Source organism: Otolemur garnettii, unplaced genomic scaffold (assembly GCF_000181295.1).
Source record: "Otolemur garnettii isolate 467f Iridium unplaced genomic scaffold, OtoGar3 scaffold00100, whole genome shotgun sequence".
Classification (NCBI taxonomy): domain Eukaryota; kingdom Metazoa; phylum Chordata; class Mammalia; order Primates; family Galagidae; genus Otolemur; species Otolemur garnettii.
The window spans coordinates 6479643-6500907 of NW_003852495.1; the positions used below are offsets into that span (position 1 = coordinate 6479643).

General features: G+C 44.6%; 1 protein-coding gene across 1 annotated transcript; it reads left to right on the plus strand.

Moving 5' to 3' along the window:
- Positions 1–1604: 1604 nt before the first annotated feature.
- HKR1 (HKR1, GLI-Kruppel zinc finger family member) lies at positions 1605–20138 on the plus strand. Its single transcript, XM_012809070.2, has 4 exons — positions 1605–1697; positions 14423–14549; positions 15284–15379; positions 18284–20138. Exons 1-4 carry the CDS (start codon positions 1665–1667, stop codon positions 20065–20067), a joined length of 2040 nt encoding a protein of 679 aa, XP_012664524.1. The 5' UTR covers positions 1605–1664; the 3' UTR covers positions 20068–20138.
- The last annotated feature ends 1127 nt before the right edge of the window (positions 20139–21265 follow it).

The window sequence follows — 21265 nt, forward strand, 5'->3', positions numbered from 1 at the left end:
CCAGCTCAGGTGTATGTGGCTGGCGCCTTAGCCACTTGAGCCACAGGCGCCGAGCCTCAAAGTGTACAATTCAATAGTTTTTAGTACACTCACAATGTTGTACTACCATTATCTAGCTGCTTAATGCCCGAAGCCAAGCTATAGGCCAGCCAATGAGGTTTATATAAAAGGTCAAATCTATGCCTTTCATCAGGGTGGGGACTATGGATACAAAATCTAAAGGGGCATCAACCAAACCTAACCAAACCACACCTCAGTGATCAGGATAAAGAATATTTTAATGTAGTATATTTAAATATTAATGCAAAAAAATCCATGTTGAACCAAATCACAGTTATGCCTCCTCTTCAACCCCTTCCCCATCTACCAACGACTTATAGTTCCTCCAAGCTGCTTTTATCCTCCCTCCTTGGAGATTTCAGGATGAAGTCTTGGGTCCTCAGTGCCACTATAACCAGGGGATCTTTGCTGCTTGCCCCACGTTCAGCCTCCTCCATACCCTAAAATCGTGGGGACATACAACCAGTCTTCCTTGCCCCCTACATTCTCGGAGTTTGGCCCAAGCCAATCCCAAGTTCTCCCAAAATGGCCTTGGAATTAATTCCCTGTTAATTCTGGCACACCCACCTACTCTTGGGGACATAGGGCCAGTGACCTAGAAACCAGGATTCCCAGCAGAGCTTCACCCCGCTGCCTCACCCCCCCACCCCCTCAAGAGCCTTGCCTGAGCCACGCCCGTCCCGATCAGCTCCTGGAAGGGCACACCAGGACCGAGCTAGCTGAAAATCAACGCACACGGTCTGGCCACCAGCCATTGAAACACACGGACAGCCAGGACTACATTTTCTGGAGTCGTTGAGCATTCTCGCTACGCTTTCGCGGTCAGCAGATCTCATTGGTCCTCGGTGTAGAAACTTGCTGTCTAGGCATCTCAATAATGGGATCCAAAACTTGGTTGTATGAGTGGCGCAGGTGTCGGGGTCACCTCTCCAGGACGAAGCCAACCCCTCCTCGTCCCTCTCCAAAACTACACTCCCCAGAGGCCTCTGCGGTCACTTCCGCCCTCCCCTACTCCCGCCCCGCAGCGTCGAGCGAGACTTCCGCTCTGTGGGCCCGGCCCCTTACGCCGGCGGACGGCGGTGAAGTCCGTCCTGTTTGTGTATTTTCTGTGATTCTGGGCTTCGTTGCCGACCTTCGGCCTCAGGATCCGCCCCGTGCACCCTTGTTCCGGGAGTGCCCTGTAGGCAGTCAGCATGTCCCTCTGCTTGTCCCCGTTTCAGCCACGGAGACACAGGCTGGGAGAGGTAGAGTAGTCTCTGAACTCGGGCGCTCTCCTGTGGCATCTCCAGGCCATTTCCCTTTCATTTGAGCCCTCAGGGTTGGAAACAAACCTTCACTCCATTGCTGAGTGATAAAGGCTTCACTCTCTGGCCAGAACTTGGGGCTGAGCTTGAGGGTCCTGGGTCATCCTGGGTTTCTTTCCAGGGCTCTGGACCGGAATTGGGCCTCCTGGGTGATTTCTGTAACATCCTCGACTCCCAGCGTGGGGCTCTGGAGCAGACTTCGCTTCACCTTGTGGGGAGGAGTTTCCACCTAGGACATCTCCAGATATATCTACTGAGGCTTTGCCCTTCTCCAAAGAGAGCACTCAGAAGACCAGGAAAATGGCCACGGGGCTCCTGAGAGACAAAAAAGAGGTGAGAATTACTTGTAATTCCATTTTGGCTGTGAACTGGATGGGTCCGGTTACCTTTCCTTGCTCTGTAGGCTGCCTTGTTGGTATTGGGCAAAGTTCATTCCTGGTCTTGGAGAAGTGACTCCATGTAAGATGGAGCCTTCCCTCAGCCTGCCGTTCTGCTGCATCCACACCTCAGTTACTCACAAAGTAGTTAGTGAACAACACACTTGGGGCAGTTTAAATAAAAGCCCAGGGACGTCTCTGCTTAATTCTGTAGTGATTTCGATGAAGGGTAGGAACAGTAGAGATTTGAATTGAAGTAATTAAGCGGGACTCTCAGGCGTAAGGCTGTCTTGGCTGCCCCTAAAGATAATGGAGAGTTGGGGGGAAGATATACCAGTGGGAAAAGGGCAGGAAGCATGGAGCCACTGGGCACACTGCCCTCGCCACAGCGTGGGAGGATTGTGGCGACTTCCTTCAGATTGATTTTTAAATACATGTGCAAGTGAAGATACAGACTATCCACACAAAGAACAGGGAGGAGTTTGGTATGATCTGACCTCACTTTTATATTTGCAAGCATCTTCAGCATTTAGCAATTGGAAGTTTTCACCCAAAACTCCAAATTGTCTGCTTCTTTGAAAAGAAATCTAAGTCTGCACTGTTCTTTGGTGTGAGATAATTTCAGATGAACGATGTCTTAATCATTTGGGCGGTACCTGCAAGGTCTATATGCTGCACTTCCTGTAGTCTCGTTTGTACTGAGGGTGAAACTGATTGACAAGCTGACATTTTGCCTGCCATTCTCATTTTTATTACCTACCTGGCTCTTGAAGGATATATGTTTTCCACCTCTGAGTCTTGGTGGGGGCAGATAGAATACTGAGTGTTAGGCTGAATTGTGTGTAGACTTTGTTTTTGAGTAAGCTGGGTTTTGAATGATGTTGAGAAGGGGTTTCACATAAAGGAAATCAATATTATGTGAGATATAGTGATTGACAGTGTATAGGAGAAACTTGAGAGGACTTTCCAACCCTTGCGAGTGGTTACTGTGATGACCTTGACTTAACTGAATGCAATTAACATTTATTGAGCACTGACACAGTTGCTAGACTTGTTCACTGCCACTTTTGTTATGCGTTAATTTGGTTATTTCAGATTTTTCTTGACTATACTTACGAATAAATCAGACTAGAATTTAGACAGAAAAAGAGATTAATTTATTCTGGACTCCTGTGGTGGGGATATATGTGTTCCTAGATGTTACCAGAGTAACACTGATGATTTAGTGTTTCTCATTTGTAAAATATTATGTTCACTTGAAACTGTGAATACCAGAAATACATAAAAAGTTCAATTCAGGACATTTCCTAAAGTACCATTGAGTCTTTTGTTTATGTGCTTTCTTTATAATTCATAATGTTGCTAGGAAAACATTTTGGTTTGCTGGGAAAAGCCAGAAGTTTGTATCAACTGACTTTTACTTTCCTGCTTCCTTCACCCTCAGTAGGACACTTAGGTCCACAAATGAACTGTGTCGTGTACATAACCAATATGTTCCTCAATGTAAGTTTTTTGTAAAAAAGTATTTACTTAGAAAAACTTAAAGGGCCTGAGCATTTGAATGGCCAAATTGTTTAAGATGAAATCACTGTGCCTAGAAGAGCACCTAGCACACATAAAATGTTTGCTGCATAAAAACACAACTTTAAATAAATTAATGTGAAGAAATTAAGTAACAAAGAAGTTTTTGTTGTTTGTTATGGTATAATATTAGGGGCATACAATTAATCACATATTTCAGGGGATTTGGGTAGAATTTCGAGGTCTTCTGATTTACAAGGCAGCTAAATTACACAAAATAATCAAAGTTAAGTATATGGTAGTGCATTAGGTATCATTGCCAAGGACCTTGCCTCAGAGGATAAATTAAAATTTGTATTAAATTTGTAACAAATCAGATAAGCTGGCAGGCCAATTATGTTATTTTTGTCTTAGAATTTGTTAACATTTATTTTTTGAGACAGAGCCTCAAGCTGTCACCCCGAGTAGAGTGCTGTGGCATCATAGCTTACAGCAACCTCCAACTCCTGGGCTCAAGTGATTCTTCTGCCTCTGCCTCCCAAGTAGCTGGGACTATAGGCATCTGCCACAATACCCGGCTATTTTTTTTTTTTTTTTTTTTTTGAGACAGAGCCTCAAGCTGTCCCCCTGGGTAGAGTGCCGTGGCATCACAGCTCACAGCAACCTCCAACTCCCGGGCTCAAGCGAGTCTCCTGCCTCAGCCTCCCAAGTAGCTGGGACCACAGGCGCCCGCCACAACGCCCGGCTATTTTTTGGTTGCAGCCGTCATTGTTGTTTTGGCGGGTCCGGGCTGGGGATTCGAACCCGCCACCTTAGGTGTACGTGGCTGGCGCCTTAGCCAGTTGAGCTATAGGTGCTGAGCCAATATCCAGCTGTTTTTTGGTTGCAGCCATCGTTGTTTGGCGGGCCTGGGCTGAATTTGAACCTGCCAGCTCAGGTGTATGTGGCTGGCGCCTTAGCCTCTTGAGCCACAGGCACCAAGCCTTTAGAATTTTTTTCATTGATTACATTCAACAAACTTGCTGAATATCTGCTATGTGCAGAACATTTGATAAACTACATTTAGTGATGAGTAAAGCATAACCTACATACGTAGGAGTCTTCTATTTTATTTTGAGATTCCTTTATCATTGGGATTTAATTTAATTTTATATACACCCCCCTCCAAACACACATTTTGAAGGGGCTTAATGCTAAATCATAATGTATTGAAGTTAATGACCGTGTGTGTATCTACCTAGACTGATTTTTTTTTGAGATAGAGTTTCACTATGTCACCCTCAGTAGAGTGCTATGGAATCACAGTTTCTCAAACTCACAGTAACCTCAAACTCGTGGGCTTAAGCGATTCTCTTGCCTCAGCCTCCCAAGTAGCTGGGACTACAGGAGCCTGCCACAATGCCTGGCTATTTTATTTTATTTTATTTTTTTTGTATTTGGCCAGGGCTTGGTTTGAATCCACCACCTCTGGCATACGGGGCTGGCGCCCTACTCCTTGAGCCACAGGCACTACCCTTTTTTTTTTTTTTTTTGAGACAAAGTGTTGCTGTAAGGGTCTCATAGAAAAGCGATGTCACAAAGAATAAGCATGCTTATTGAAATTGTGTTTTAAATAAAGGTGAGCATCTGCTCACTCAGGCAAAATGGCGAGCCTTCTTTATTTGCTATTGGTTTATATAGGCAATTTTGTGCATGCACACTATACAGCAATGACCTCATTAACATTCATTATAGTCCCGCTGCACATGCACACTGGACATCAATGACTTCCCTCTGCACATGTGCATTGGACATTAATGATTTCATTGATCCATTTGAACATCTTGTGACCACTGCCCTCTAAGTAGCTCCTCTCTAATAATCTGATAATCCACCCAACATACACCTTTAAGTATAACCTTTTCAACATAACCTGGTTTAACATAACTTAATGAAGAACATGTTGTCAGTCAGTACTTTCTTTGTTCTTATCTGATGAAGTCTGCCTGAGACTTTGGAGAAATGAGGTAGATTGAATACCTGCTCTTGCTGACCTTGCCATTTGGAGGCTGTTACTTCAAATCTTTAAGCAAGGCACAGAGAAACTTCTTGGGCATACAGGATTTTGTGTGCAAACCTCTGCTCCCATGTAGGACTTAAGTCGGGGGGGGGGTTTGCTAGAACCTTTTATAAGGGATTTGCAGGCTGGATTTCTCACAAGCCTTTCACTAGCCCAGGTTTCATTTGTGCCATCAGATACCTATATGCATTGGGGAAATTCCTCTTTTCTTAAGGTCCCAGAGCACATTTCCATTCCTGGACTCGTCAGCAAGAGACCTTTGTCACTTACCACAGATGAGGAAAGCTTACTGATGGGTATCTGGCCAGTTTTCCAAAGTTTTTTTTTCTTTTTATTTTTTTTCGCAGTTTTTGGCCAGGGCTGGGTTTGAACCCACTACCTCCGGCATATGGGGCTAGCGCCCTACTCCTTTGAGTCACAGGAGCCACCCTCCAAAGGGCTTTTTTATTGACCTTATAAAGTCAACCTTAATTCTTTAATGTAGTCTGTACATCTCTGGATATGCTATTCCAGCCAGAGCCTTGGTAAAGTTAGGCCCGCAACCAACCTGGTCATATGGGATTCTGCCTCAGTTTCTCACAAGTATGCCTGCACAAAGTCTTTTCACTGCTCTCTCTCAAATGGCTTTTTTGGCCAGAGGCATATAGGCGTTTCACCTATACAGAGTCTCACTTTATTGCCCTCGGTAGGGTGCTGTGGTATCACAGCTCACAGCAACCTCCAACTCCAGGGCTTAGGTGATTCTCTTGCCTCAGTCTCCCAAGTAGCTGGGACTACAGGCACCTGCCAGAATGCCAGGTTATTTTTTTGTTGCAGTTTGGCTGGGGCCAGGTTTGAACTCGCCACCCTTGGTATATCGGGCCATAGCCCTACCCACTGAGCAACAGGCACCGCCCACTGGCTATTTTGTTGTTGTTGTTGTAGTTGCCATGGTTGTTTGGCAGGCCTGGGCTGGGTTTGAACCCGCCAGCCCCAGCATATGTGGCTGGCGCCCTAGCCTCTGAGCTACAGGTGCCGAGCGTACCTAGATTGAATTTTTTTTTTTTTAAGTTTTTGGCCACTTCTGGCATATGGGGCCGCCGCCCTACTCCTTTGAGCCACAGGCACCGCCCCCCTAGACTGATTTTTAATAATGAAGTAACAGCCAGCATTTATCGCACTAAAAGTAACTTAATAGTCCATTGAGTGGATGAACTCATCTACCATTTCCCAACTTTTGGACATTTAAGCTGTTCTCAATATTTACCTTCTATAAATAATGCTTATTTGGTCAACTTTGTACATGAAACTCTTTTATAGACTTATATTCTCATAAAACAAAATGGGCCATGGCTCAGCGCCTATAGCACAGTGGTTACGGTGTCAGTTACATACCCCGAGGCTGGCAGGTTTGAACCCAGGCCAGCTAAGCAACAGTGACAACTGCAACAGAAAAATAGCTGGGCATTGTGGCAGGTGCCTGTAGTCCCAGCTACTGGGAGGTTGAGACAAGAGAATCACTTAAACCGAAGACTTTGAGGTTGCTGTGAGCTGTGAGGCCACAGCATTCTACCCAGGGCAACATAGTGAGACTCTGTCTCAAAAAAAACCCCCAAAAAACAATATGGGCTAGGCATGGTGGCTCATGCCTGTAATGAGTAACTAGCACTCTGGGAGGCTGAGGTGGGTAGATAGCTTGAGCTCAAGAGTTTGAGACCAGGGGCGGCACCTGTGGCTCAAAGGGGAGGGCGCCAGCCCCATATGCCGAAGGTGGCGGGTTCAAACCCAGCCCCGGCCAAAAACCACAAAAAAAAGAGTTTGAGACCAGCCTGAAAGCAAGAGTGAGACCCTGTCTCAACTAAAAATTGGAAAAATTAGCTGGGTGTTACAGTGGCCACTTTTAGTCCCCCTATAATCAAGCTATCAAACTGTAAGCAACATGACAGAGTAAGACTCTGTCTCAGAAAACAAAACAAAATGAAACAAAAAAACAGTATGATATGTAGAAGTGACAGTTTTGAAGCATTGGGCACTAACACCAATGGGAGCTTAGAACCTCTGCCTATTATAAGGAGTGGGATCCTATCAATCATTTCTTCCTTTATTGAGACTCCCTTCTTCCTTCACCATGTCTTTGGTTTATACTATGCAATTTTTATTTATTTATTTATTTTTTGAGACAGAGTCTCACTGTCACCCTTGGTAGAGTGCTGTGGTGTCATAGCTCACAGCAACCTCTAACTCTTGGGCTCAAGCAAATCTCTTGCCTCAGCCTTCCAAGTAGTGGAACTACGGCGCCTGCCACAAAGCCCAGCTATTGTTGGTTGTAGTTGTCATTGTTGTTTGGCAGGCCTGGGCTGGATTCGAACCTGCCAGCCAGTGGCTACCTCCCCCAGGACTTTGCATCAGTAACTTAACATCTCTTGTGTCTTAATTTCCTAGCTCAGTGGCTAGGTGTGGCTGGCACCCTAGCTGCTGAACTATAGGCGCCAAGCCTGTTTACTACTTTTATAACCTTTGTTAACAGTTTTTTGGATGCTTTGCAAGCACCTGTCCATGTCCTGCTCCCAAAACTGCCACATGTTTTATGTATTTGTTATGGCAACACTTCACTTCTGTAAGCCAAATTTAGTGGCTGTAAAGAACTTAGTGGCTTAAAATAAAATCATTTATTTATTTATTTATTTTGTAGAGACAGAATTTCACTTATAGCCCTCTGTAGAGTGCATGATGTCACATCTCACAGCAACCTCCAACTCCCAGGCTTAGGTGATTCTCTTGCCTCAGCCTTCCAACTAGCTGGGACTACAGGCACCTGCCACAATGACCAGCTATTTTTTTGTTGCAGTTTGGCCGGGGCTGGGTTTGAACCCACCACCCTTGGTATATGGGGCCAGTACCCTACTCACTGAGCCACAGGTGCCGCCCCAAATCATTTTTTGTTCATGATTCTGTGGGTCAGCAATTAGGCTTGGCACAGCCAAGCTGATTTGCCTGGGCATACTCATGTAGCTGTAGTTAGCTGGCTGCTCGGCTGAGCTGGATGGTCTCACATGTTTGGTAGTTGACAGGCTGGTTGCCTGGGACACTTTGCATGTAGCCTGTTTAGTGGACCAGCTCAGGTTATTCACATGATAGTCTCAAGGTTTCCTGCACAGAAAAAGAGAACACAAGCCCCAAACCCAAATGCCTTTCTTTTTTTTTTGAGACGGAGCCTCAAGCTATTCCCCCGGGTAGAGTGCCATGGCCTCACAGCTCACAGCAACCTCCAACTCCTGGGCTCAAGCGAGTCTCCTGCCTCAGCCTCCCAAGTAGCTGGGACCACAGGTGCCCACCACAGGTGCCCGCCACAGCACCGGCCATTTTTTGGTTGCAGCCATCATTGTTTGGCGGGCCCGGGCTGGGGATTCGAACCCGCCACCTTAGGTGTATGTGGCTGGCGCCTTAGCCGATTGAGCCACAGGCGCCAAGCCCCAAATGCCTTTCAAACTTCTGCTTGCACCATGTTTGCTAATGTCCCATTGGATAAAGCATGTCATGTGGCCAACCCCAGAGTTAGTTCAGGAGGGGCATGGATAAAGGGTAGAAATAAGGAAGCATGATTCATTGGGAGCTGTCACTGTGACAATACAACGCTTTTGGCTGCAAGCAATAGGAAGCCACACTAGGCTGTTTTAAATATTAATAATATTTAATGTTGTTATTAATATTAACAATCAGGCTTGGCGCCAGTAGCACAGTGAGTAGGGTACTGGCCACATACACCGAGGCTGGTGGGTTTGAGCCTGGTCCGGGCCTGCTAAACAACAATGACAACTGCAACCAAAAAATAGCTGGGCATTGTGGTGGGCACCTGTAGTCCCAGCTATTTGGGAGGCTGAAGCAAGAGAATCGCTTAAGCCCAAGAGTTTGAGGTTGCTATGAGCTGTGACACCATAGCACTCTACCAAAGGTGACCTAGTGAGACTCTGTCTCAAAAAATATATATATATATATTAACAATGAACATTAATAAATAAGTAACTTAGCTCATATAAAAGGAAGATCAGAGAAAGGTCACACTTTGGGGTCAGTGCTATAGCACCACAGCTTACCAAGGACTGGGGTTCTGTCATCTCTCCACTTCACTGTGTTCTCCACAGTATCAGCCTCATTTAGGCTGGTTTCTTTTAGAGCCAGAGGATGTTTGCCAGTAGCGAGGTTGTTTAGTTCACCTGGTGACACTTTGACATAAGAAATTTTATGGGAAATTAAGACACAAGAGATTTTAAGTTACTGATGCAAAGTCCTCCCCCCCCCACCCCGAAGTAGGGGGAAGAGAACTGTTATTTGACCATAGTTTGTCTCCAGAGTTTTCATTTTAGCCACTGAGTAGTTCTTAGACTATAGTGTGTATTACAATCACTTGGAAGGCTTATTAAAGCAGATTTATAGGCTGGGTGCGGTGGCTCACACCTGTAATCCTAGCACTCTGAGAAGCCGAGGCAAGTGGATTGCTTGAGCTCAGGAGTTTGAGACCAGCCTGAGCAAAAGCAGGACCCATCTCTACTAAAAATAGAAAAAGTATCTGGGAGTTGAGGTGGGTGCTTGTATTCCCTGCTACTGGGGAAGCTGAGGCAAGAGGATTGCTCAAGCCCAAGAGTTTGAGGTTGCTGTGAGCAATGATGCCACATTACTCTACCCGGGGCAACAGAGTGAAGCTCTGTCTTAAATAAAACAAAACAAAAACCAAAAAACAACAGATTTCTGGGCTGTGCCCCCAGAATTTCTGATTCAGAGAGTCTATCAAGTTCCCAGGAGATGCTGGTGCTGCAGGTTCAGGGAGCACACAGAGCCAGGGCACTAAGCTATGCTGCCTCAGAGCTGTGCACATGTTTATGAGCACAGGAAAATGCTGGTTTCCTGTTACTCCATCTTAAAAATGAAGCAGAATTTTGCTAGAATCCTGTAGCAGGCTTGTTGGTAGCATATGTCATATATCTTTTTCAGCTGGCAAGGGATGGGTTACTTTTATACATAAGTACCAGTTGGGCCTCCCCCTGACTTGGCTTTAGTCCTCCAAGCTGCTAGCTGTGTTGCTACTGAGTGGGAAAGGTTTGGAATGGATCATGGGAGTGCTCAACTCCATTTTTTTTTTTTTTAATTGAAACAGAGTCTCAAGCTGTCACCCTCGGTAGAGTGCCCTAGCATCACAGCTCTCAGCCTCCCAAATAGCTGGGACTACAGGCACCTGCCATAACTCTCAGCTAATTTCTTTTATTATAATTGTCGTTGTTTTAGCTGGCCCAGGCTGGGTTCGAACCCACCAGCTTTGGTATATGTAGCTGGTGACACTGCCAAAGGGTGCTTCACTCCAAATCCATAGTGTTTATAGAACCTGCTACATGCATGGTTCTCAGACAACTATGAGTTGTTTCAGGGATGCAGGAATAATCAGTTGTGTTAAATTTGTTGAAACAACATAAGTTGCTCTCTAAGGTATCTCCTTCACTGGGGATTTTCAAGGAGGGTGTGTGTTTATGTTCTGAGAAGTAATTATAAAGTCAAATCACCACAAGGACTAGGCAGGTGCTAGAGTAGTTTTTTTCGCTCCAACATTTAATTATGAACAGTTTTAAACATAAAGAAAAAAATAGACTTGTACATTGAATATTCATATACCCACCTAGATTCAACAGTGAATACTTCCTTTTCATGGAATCTGTATTCAACTGTCTATCCTACAGTGACCTCTCCCTCTTAAAATTCCTCTGACACAGTGATTCACAATCATGACTATACTTTTATGAGTTTCTTTTTTTTGAGACAGAGCCTCAAGCTGTCCCCCTAGGTAGAGTGCTGTGGCATCACAGCTCACAGCAACCTCCAAATTCTGGGCTCAAGCGAGTCTCCTACCTCTGCCTCCCAAGTAGCTGGGACCACAGGTGCCTGCCACAACGCCCAGCTATTTTTTGGTTGCAGCTATCGTTGTTTGGTGGGCCCAGGCTGGATTCAGACCCGCCAGCTCAGGTATATGTGGCTAGTACCTTAGCCACTTGAGCCACAGGTGCCGAGCCATGAGTTTCTTTTTTAATTTTTTCTCAGTTGCCCAGGGATTGAGTGCCATGCAACCTCAAACTCTTGGGCTCAAGCAAATCTCTTGCCTCAACCTCCCAAGTATCTGGGACTCCAAGTGCCCACCACAACGCTGGGCTATTTTTAGAGATAGGTTTTTTCCTTGTTCAGGTTGGTCATAAACTTGTTTTGTTTTTTGAGATGAGGGTCTCACTCTTGCTCAGGCTGGTCTCGAACCTGTGAGCTCAGGTAGTCCACCCGCCTTGGCCTCCCAAGTGCTAGGATTACAGGCGTAGGTCTTGGCTGGGGCTGGGTTTGAACCCACCACCTCTGGCATATGAGGTCGGCACCCTACTCCTTTGAGCCACAAGTGCTGCCTAGTGCTAGGATTTTTTATGAGCTTTTAAAAGTACTAAAGTTCCATCCCCAAAGAGTCTGATCTTATTGATTTGTGGTAGGAATCTATAATTTAAAACACCACCTAAGTATCTCTAAATAGTATAGTCAGAGATGAGGGATGAGAACAACAGCCCTCACTCAAATATCTCTTCATTTGTGACTAAGTACATAGGAACTGGTTGGATTTGGGGACAATTATTAAAATAATGGGGTGGTGGTATTGGTAGAATCAGTCGTAAGGCCATTTCGCAGCTTAGCCAGTCAAGCTAGTAGAGGATAGGAAATTTAGAGGAGGGTCCCTAAGAGGGTAAGAACCCTGGGGAGGGTACAGGATGGAATTAGTTTGAGATACATAGTGTTATACACTTAAGTGATGAATGGCATTCTCAGAAGGGGAGGCAAAATCAAATCACCAAAGATACAAGGCTTGCACCTAAAAGAATGAAGCTGATAAGGTAATCCGTCAGTAGCATGGTTGACTAGTGGCCCCCAGTGTGAGTCACCTTCAGCCAAATGTAGTCCTGTGGCAGTGCACAGCCCAGAATGGTTAGATTTATATATATTTGACCAGGACCCATAAATTGATAATTTCATATGAACCAAAGTTTTAAAGTAGTCTGTGGGTCAAACTAATCTAAGTTATGGACTGCAGGTTGTACCCTGTTTTAAAAGATAGAATAAGTAGTCGGGCAAGGTGGCTCAGGCCTGTAATCCTAGCACTCTAGGAGGCCAAGGCAGGTGGATTGCTTGAGCTCACAAGTTTGAGACTAGCCTGAGCAAGCGAGACCCTGTCTCTATTAAAGACAAATAAAACTGAGGTAAGAGGATCGCTTGAACCCAAGAGTTGGAGGTTGCTGTGAGCTAGGATGCCCTGGTACTCTACCCAGGGCGACAGCTTTAGACTCTGTCTAAAAAAAAAAAAAAAAGTACAAAATAAATGTTGGGCTGGGAAGAATCCAAGAATTAGATTTTGAGTCTCACGTGGACCTGGAAACCTCAGCAAACTTCCGCACCAAGGATCGTTATATATTCTCACCTTCTGCAGTACAGCTTATTAGGTAGCAGAGGTTCATTTGAAACTTTGTCGATAGAGTAGTAATACATCATTTTCAGTCATTTAAAAATATTTGACTGTTAGTGCAAATTCCATTCTATACACTAGAACCATAGCAGTGAACCATGCACATGACTTACAGTCTAGTGGGAGTCAGAATGAAATCGAATAACAGGTGTTAGAGTTAAAGTAATACAGTAAAACAGGGAAGGGAACAAGACACACCGAGTGAGGGGAAAGTATTTTACACAGAAGGGCCAGGGAAGTCCTCCCTGAGCATGTGTGGTGTGTAGCAGCAGGCAGGTGTTTGAGACCTTTACACACATATTAATAATTATCAACTCATCCTCACCACCCTATGAGATAAACACTGTCATTCTCTTATCATAGAAGGAGAAACTGACGTGCTGGTAGCTAACCAATTTGCCAGAGATTACACTAGCAGGAGACAGAGATGGGTTCCAAATCCCAACAGTGTGATTTCAGCCCACTCTTTTCACCACCATCTACTTTCTCTTCTTAAGCCTGAGCAGGCAAGTGGCAGTGTGAGGTAGAGGAAGGGGTGAATCTTGCTGTATGAAGTATACTCATTGGTGGTTATTTGCCACCCCCACCCCCAGGCTTGGCTACTTCAATTAGAACATAAATACTTAGACCAAAGAGTTTTCTGACATTTTTCAAACTCAGCAAGATGATTATTTGCTGCTGTTCAATTGTGTGTGTGAGATGTCGTCCTCTTCTCCCTGCCTAGTTCTGTTTGTTTTGAGACAGAGTGTCACTCTGTCGCCCTGGGTTGAGTGCCGTGGAATCATAGCTTACAGCAGCCTCAAACTCTTGGACTTGAGCAATCCTCTTGCCTCAGCCTCCCAAAGTAGTTGGGACTACAGGTGCCAGCCACCGTGCCTGGCTACTTTTTCTAGTTTTAGTAGAGACGGGTCTCGTTTTTTCCTCAGGCTGGTCTCAAACTCCTGAGCTCAAGCAATGAGCTTGGCCTCCCAGAGTTCTAGGATTATAGGCATGAGCCACCACACTCAGTTCTCCCTGCCTAGTTTTTTTTTTTTTTTTTTTTTTTGAGACGGAGCCTCAAGCCATCCCCCTGGGTAGAGTGCCATGGCATCACGCTCACAGCAACCTCCAACTCCTGGGCTCAAGCGAGTCTCCTGCCTCAGCCTCCCAAGTAGCTGGGACTACAGGCACCCGCCACAACGACCGGCCATTTTTTGGTTGCAGCCATCATTGTTGTTTGGCAGGCCCAGGCTGGGGATTCGAACCCGCCACCTTAGGTGTATGTGGCTGGCGCCTTAGCCGCTTGAGCCACAGGCGCCTAGCCTCCCTGCCTAGTTTTAAGGCTCCCTATGTGTAGGAGCTTTTATTTTGTTTTGCTGTTATGCTTCATAGCAGCTAGCTGGGATTTTGATAGGCATAGGTGCATAGATGACACTGGCTGGACAGAGAGATAAGGGAATAATGGCATTTGACACCTGGGCAACAAGGTCACAATCCAAAGTAGGGTCTAGAAATCTTCCCTACCTTGCTCAGGGAAGCCTTTGATTCTCATTCTAAGCTGTAGGAAAGGCAGACTCCTGGATGAGCAGGGGTGTGTTTTGTGTTAAAGGTGTTCGTGGCATTCAGGGATGTGGCTGTGGACTTCACCCAGCAGGAGTGGAAATTGTTGAGCCCTGCTCAGAGGACCCTGCACAGGGAAGTGATGCTGGAGACCTATAACCACCTGGTCTCACTGGGTAAGAACAGCTTCCCTTAGCACTTAGTTTTCCCCACAAGGTATTTGCCACTCATCCTACTGATGGAGCACCTCTGCCTTAGAGTTGGGCTTAAAAACAATAAGTTACTTTGTCTTCTGGGAAATATGGATTTATTAGATTTCAAACCAGGTAGATTGGTTTATTGATATTATGTATAATATTGTTTCCAGGCCTCTTTCCCAAGGCTGCGGCTTTCTTTTTACTTTTTCTTGCTCAAAACCCAGAAGACTTCATCTACCAAGTGTTAATATGCTGTCTTTCTGATTGGAATCACCTTTCCTTATCCAGCTCTTCTACTTCAGAAAGATAACTATTCATAGGTCTTTTGTACCCTCTGGATTTCCTCACCCATTTTTAATACACAGACACACACACATGCACCCCTATTATATAGGGTATTCATAAAATTCATGTGCAATTGCATATGAACTTTATAGAGACCCTGTATACATATTATATATGTTTATAAGAAGCTGCTAATTTTTTAAATTTCAAAATACTAAGGGGTTATAAATGTTTTAGGTTACTTGGATCACTTTTGTAATGCTTGAGACTCAGCTAAAGGTATGCCTGTAGCCCAAAAATGGTATTCATAGTACCCATTAATATGTTTTTACCCTTCCTCTCTTTCCCTATCCATTAGTGCTCTGAGTTCTAGAATTGCCTCTTGAGCCCATAACCAAAAATCTCCTTGTTTTCTTCCCTATGAACAGGAATTCCATTTTCTAAACCAAAACTCATTACTCAGCTAGAGCAAGGAGAGGAGCCCTGCAGAGAGGAGAGAAAGTGTCTACTGGACATCCATCCAGGTGAGCATGAGCACAGGGTAGACTGGATAGTGTCCAGCTTGGCAGATAGGGAAGGAGGAGGCATCTCTCTGGTCCTGGAAAGAAGCTCTTCTCCAGGCTTCCTGGGTCACTGGTAAGACTGCCTGGCAGGGACGGAATATTATTTTCAGTTGAGGCAGGGACTTCCCTGGTTTCGTTGTCTCTTCCGTCTACCAAGAAGGTTTCCTTCCTCCTTTGTCTTGCCTTCTCCATCATGCTTAGCCTTTCCCCATTCATGGCTTTCTTTCTCTCCTCCTGATCTTAAAAACTATACGTACTTCATGAGCATTACATCTGCCATCCTCTGGATACTTTCCAATTTCTCTTATGCTAAGATTAACTGATTATCTCTACCTCTCCAATTTCCATAATTAAAAAAATTATTACATACTTAAGATTAATAGCAAGCTAAGATAATAATAAAATGAATACTCATATGTCCACACCCCAAGTTAAGAAGTAAAACATTACCTAAACAGTTGAAGCCTTCATTTCCCCTTCCCAGATTGTATTTTATACCTCCCCAGAGCCCTCCCCAGGCCCCTGCACAATATTGAACTGTTTTTCAATATTGGGGATTTATAATTCCCATGCATAGTTTTACTCTTTACTTCATATATATGGATCCTTCAATCATCTAGATTGCTGTTTTGGTTTCATTGATTTTCTGTATTATTCATCTATTTCCTATTTAAGTGATTTTCAGTTTTATCTTGTTTTCCCCCTTCAATTGTCTTTAGGCTTAATTTTCTCTTTTAATCTAACTTCTTTTTTTTTTTTTTTTTTTTTTCCCTATTTGAGACAGAGTCTCATTCTGTTGATCTGGGTAGAGTGCTGTGGCATCATAGCTCACAGCAACCTCAAACTCTCGGGCTCAAGTGATCCTCTTGCTTCAGCTTCCCAAGTACTGGGACTTCAGGCACCCACCACAATGCCTGGCTATTCTTTGGTTGTAGTTGTCATTGTTGTTTGGCAGGCCTGGGCTGGGTTCAAACCTGCCAGCTCTGGTGTATGTGGCTGGTGCCTTAGCCATTGAGCTACAGATGCCAAGCCCCATTCTAGCTTATTTATGTTTACTCTTTGCATGGCATACATTTGTCCATTCTTTTCATTTCAAGCTTTTTATTTGTCTTTGTATTTAAAATGAGTCTCTTACAGACAGTATATAGTTGGTTCTATCTATCTAACTATCTATCTCTATATTTTTTTAGAGACAGAGTTCCACTCTGTCACCCTTGGTAGAGTGCTGTGGCGTCACAGCTCACAGCAACCTCCAGCTCTTCGGCTTAGGCAATTCTCTTGCTTCAGCCTCCCAAGTAGCTGGGACTACAGGCGCCCGCCACAATGCCTGGCTATTTTTTGTTGCAGTTTGGCCAGGGCTGGGTTGGAACTCATCACCCTTGGTATATGGGGCCGGTGCCCTACTCACTGAGCCACAGGCGCTCTCTAATCTATATATTTTGATTGGAGTGTTAGTGTATTAACACTCAATGTAATTGTTGATAGAGTTCTATCTTCTTTTTTTTTGGTAACAGAATCTCACTCTTTTACTCCATGCTACAATGCCATGGTATCATAGCTCATAGCAACTTCAAACTCTTGGGCTCAAGAGATCCTCCTGCCTCAGCCTCCCAAGTAGCTGAGAGTACAGGTACCTAACAAAACACCTGGGTAGTTTTTCTATTTGTAGTAGAGATAGGGTCTTGCTTTTGCTTAGGCTGGGCTCAAACTCCTGAGCTCAAGCGATCCACCTGCCTTGACCTCTACCACCTCACCTAGCCTAAAGAGCTTTATTGAGGCATAATTTACATGCTATAAGATTTACTTAAGTGTGTAGTTCAATTATTATTATTATTATTTTTTTTTGAGACAGAGTCTCAAGCTGTTGCCCTGGGTAGAGTGCCATGGTGTCACAGCTCACAGCAACCTCAAACTCTTAGGTTCAAGCAGTTCTCTTGCCTCAGCTTCCCAAGTAGTTGGGAATATAGGCGCCCACCACAACACCTGGCTATTTGTTTGTTGCAGTTGTCATTGTTGTTTTAGTTGGCTCAGGCTGGGTTTGAACCCGCCAGCCTTGGTGTAAGTGAGCTATAGGCACCGCCCAAGTTCAATTATTGTTAATAAACTTATATTAACTCCCTATAACTTTAGAACATTTCTATCCAGATAGTTCTCTTATGTCCATCTGTATGCATTCATCCTTCCTCCCATTAGAGCGCAGGAAACCATCAATTTGCTTATTCTATATAGATTAGCTGTTTCTGGACATTTTCTATAAATGACATTACAAAATATAAAGTCTTTTGCCTCCTGAGTAGCTGGGACTACAGGCATCTGCCACAATGCCCCGCTGTTTTTTAGAGATGGAGTCTCACTCTTGCTCAGGCTGGTCTTGAACTCCTGAGCTCAGGCAGTCTGCCCGCCCGGGCCTCACACAGTGCTAGGATTACAGGCATGTGCCATCGTGCCTGGCTCTAAAATATAAAGTCTTTTATATCTGGATTATTTTATTTAGCATAATGTTTTTGAGGTTTATCCATGGATAAATGTTATGACATATATAGTAATCCCCTTCCTTTTTCCCTTACCTACCCCCCTCTCTCCTCTTGCCTCCTTTCCTTCTTCTTTTTAAAAAGGTAAACAAAACAATTTAGCTGGCAGGCCATACAAAAACAGACTGCAGGCTGAATTTGGTCTGTCAGGTGCATTTGCCAGCTCCTGTAATAGAAAATGTAATGCATGAACTGAAACTAATAAAAGGCATCAGAAAGGATGTCTGGGTGGGAGATAGCTTGTGATGTAAATATATCATAAATGACCAATGGGCAAAGCAGAATGGCCTAGGCAGCTCTACTTATAACCCCTCTAAAAATGTTCTTTCTTCAGTAGGATCAACGCTAGAAACGCAACCTTGTCCCTCCTGCCCTCTGATATTCTCCACTCAGCAAGCCCTCAGCCAGCATGTGTGGCTGAGTCATCTCCCTCAGCTGTTCTCAAGTTTATGTGCAGGAAGTCCTGTGTGTCCAGGAAGACATTATCTAGAAGATCAGAAACAACTGCAGGATCAATTTCTTGATCATTTGTGCTTGAATGAGAAAGCAGAAATTCAAAAGAGAGAGAACTCTAAATCCCTGTTTGGGAGCGTGAGCAAAGGTGACCCTTCAAAGGCATTCTCCAGCCCACCTGAAGAACAGCTACTAGGGCTCAAGGAAGACAACACAGTGGTGGATATAGCGCCCAGTCCAGAACGGAAGGCAGACCTTGAGGAAACAGACAAAGGATTGCATGGTTTGGAAGTCTCAGGATTTGGAGCAATCAAATATGAAGAGTTTGGGCAAGGCTTTATCAAAAACTCAAAACTTCTTGGCCTCCAGAAGACATACACATGGGAGACAACTTACATGTCCACTGAGTGGGGACAGAGCTTCAGCAGTATGTCAATCCTCATCAAAAACCCAAGGACACACTCTGGCGAAAAGCCTTATGTGTGCAAGGAATGTGGGCGAGGCTTTACCTGGAAGTCAAACCTCATCACACACCAGAGGACACATTCAGGGGAGAAACCACATGTGTGCAAGGATTGTGGACGAGGCTTTACTTGGAAGTTAAACCTCTTCACACATCAGCAGACACACTCAGGGGTCAAGCCTTATGTGTGCAAGGAATGTGGGCAGAGCTTTAGCCTGAAGTCAAACCTCATCACACATGAGAGGGCACACACTGGGGAGAAGCCTTATATTTGCAGGGAATGTGGGCGTGGCTTTCGCCAGTATTCATACCTCATTAGACATAAGAGGACACATTCTGGAGAGAAGCCTTATGTCTGCAGGGAGTGTGAGCAATCCTTTAGCCAGAAGTCACGCCTCATCAGACACTTAAGGACACACACAGGAGAGAAGCCTTATGTATGCACAGAATGTGGGCGTCACTTTAGCTGGAAATCAAACCTCAAGACACACCAGAGAATACACTCAGGGGTTAAACCTTATGTGTGCCTGAAGTGTGGGCAATGCTTTAGTCAGAAGTCAAACCTTAACAAACACCAGAGATCACACTTAGGAGAGAAGCCATTTGTATGCACACAGTGTGGGCGAGGGTTTACCCAGAAATCTACCCTCATCACACACCAGAGGACACACTCAGAGGAGAAGCCATTTGTATGCACAGAGTGTGGGCGAGGGTTTACCCAGAAATCTACCCTCACCATACACCAGAGGACACACTCAGGGGAGAAGCCCTTTGTATGCAGGGAATGTGGGCGAGGCTTTAATGATAAGTCAATCCTCATCTCACACCAGAGGACACATTCAGGGGAAAAGCCTTTCATGTGCAAGGAGTGTGGAAGAAGGTTCAGGCACAAGACAAACCTATTTAGGCACAAGAGGGCACACTCAGGTGCCTATGTGTGCAGGGAGTGTGGGCAACGCTTTTGTAATAATTTAACTCTCATTAGACACCAGAGGGCACACTCAGGGGGGAAGCCTCATGTGTGCCAGGAGTGTGGGCAAAGCTTTAGCTGGCAGTCACACCTTATTAGACACCAAAGGACACACTCCGGAGAAAAGCCTTATATTTGCAGAAAGTGTAGGCGGTGCTTTACTCGGAAGTCAAACCTCATCAAACATCAGCAGACACACTCAGGACACAAACTGTGTGTACAAGGAATGTAGTGAATCCTTTAGCCAAGAGTCACCCTTCAATAGACACAAGAGAACACACAGAAGGCTGTGGCTTTTAGTCAGCCATTGTCAGCAAAGTGGAGATACATGTGTGATAGTGTGCATGAGACTGTTACTGTAGTGTCTTCAGTGCAGCTGAGGGAGAATTGCTGGCCCATTTTCAGGGCTTCTCAAGTGGGTATGGTGAGTAGTGGAAGGTCAGGTAACTTGATGGAGGGAATACATTTAAGTAGGCTAAAATTAGGGAACAAAGACTACTTCCAAGTGTACTTAAACTCTGCTTTCAAAGTACTATGGATGTATAGAAATAACAATACTAGACCTTGTCTTTTGATGTCTGACCTTGTAACCTGGCACAAGAGACTTGGCAGACATAGAGGCTGATTTAATCTTGGTTCCCCAAACCATGACCCTGCAGAGTCAGCCTCAGGGATACTTTGGGGAATGGTGAATTCCCGGAGATAGAGCAGGGGATAGAGCATGACTAGAAGAGGGTTTTACTGTATAACAGGATGACTGTTGAGAAAGACTGTAAATATTCTAGCTCTAAGGTTTGGGAAGAAGTATTTGTCTTTAAAAATACCTTTGCCTGTCTCCTGGGAGTTTCTCTGGTTTCCAGGTTGAATCTATACTGAAGATGCTTTTTATTGACTGATGCATTGTAGACTAGAAGTATACTATGTACTCATATGAAGAACACATATATTATGCAGAAATAGAAAATGAAATTACTATTTTTCTTTGAATACAACATTCCACAGGGAATTCTTGAGTTTAAATCTTTCCAACCATTGTAAAACACATATTTTATTTATTTATTTTTTTCTGATTGGGAATGCTAGTTTCAAAAGGAGAACAGAGTCCCACAAATTAACTTAGAATTCTGGATCGGGTCCCAATTTTTTTCATGGAACTTGACTGATTCTGAATTTTATTTAGAAAAATAAAATTCCTAATGAGCTAGAAAGTTGGGCTTGGTGGCTTACCCCTGTATTCCTGGCACTCTGGGAGGCTGAGGCAGGTGGATTGCTTAAACGTAGGAGTTCAGAACTAGCCTGAGCCAAGAGCAAGACCCCATCTCAAAATAGTTGGGCATTGTGGTCTGAAGTCCCCAGCTATTTGGGAGGCTCACTTGAGTCCAAGAGTTTGAGGTTCCTGTGAGCTATGATGCCACAGCACTCTGCCAAGG

Bases quoted from the DNA above. Each gene is read 5' to 3' on its own strand.
- HKR1 (XM_012809070.2), top strand. From the start codon at position 1,665: ATGGCCACGGGGCTCCTGAGAGACAAAAAAGAG. The intron at 14,550-15,283 runs GTAAGAACAGCT...CCCTATGAACAG, and splicing joins TAACCACCTGGTCTCACTGG to GAATTCCATTTTCTAAACCA. The intron at 15,380-18,283 runs GTGAGCATGAGC...TTCTTTCTTCAG, and splicing joins TCTACTGGACATCCATCCAG to TAGGATCAACGCTAGAAACG.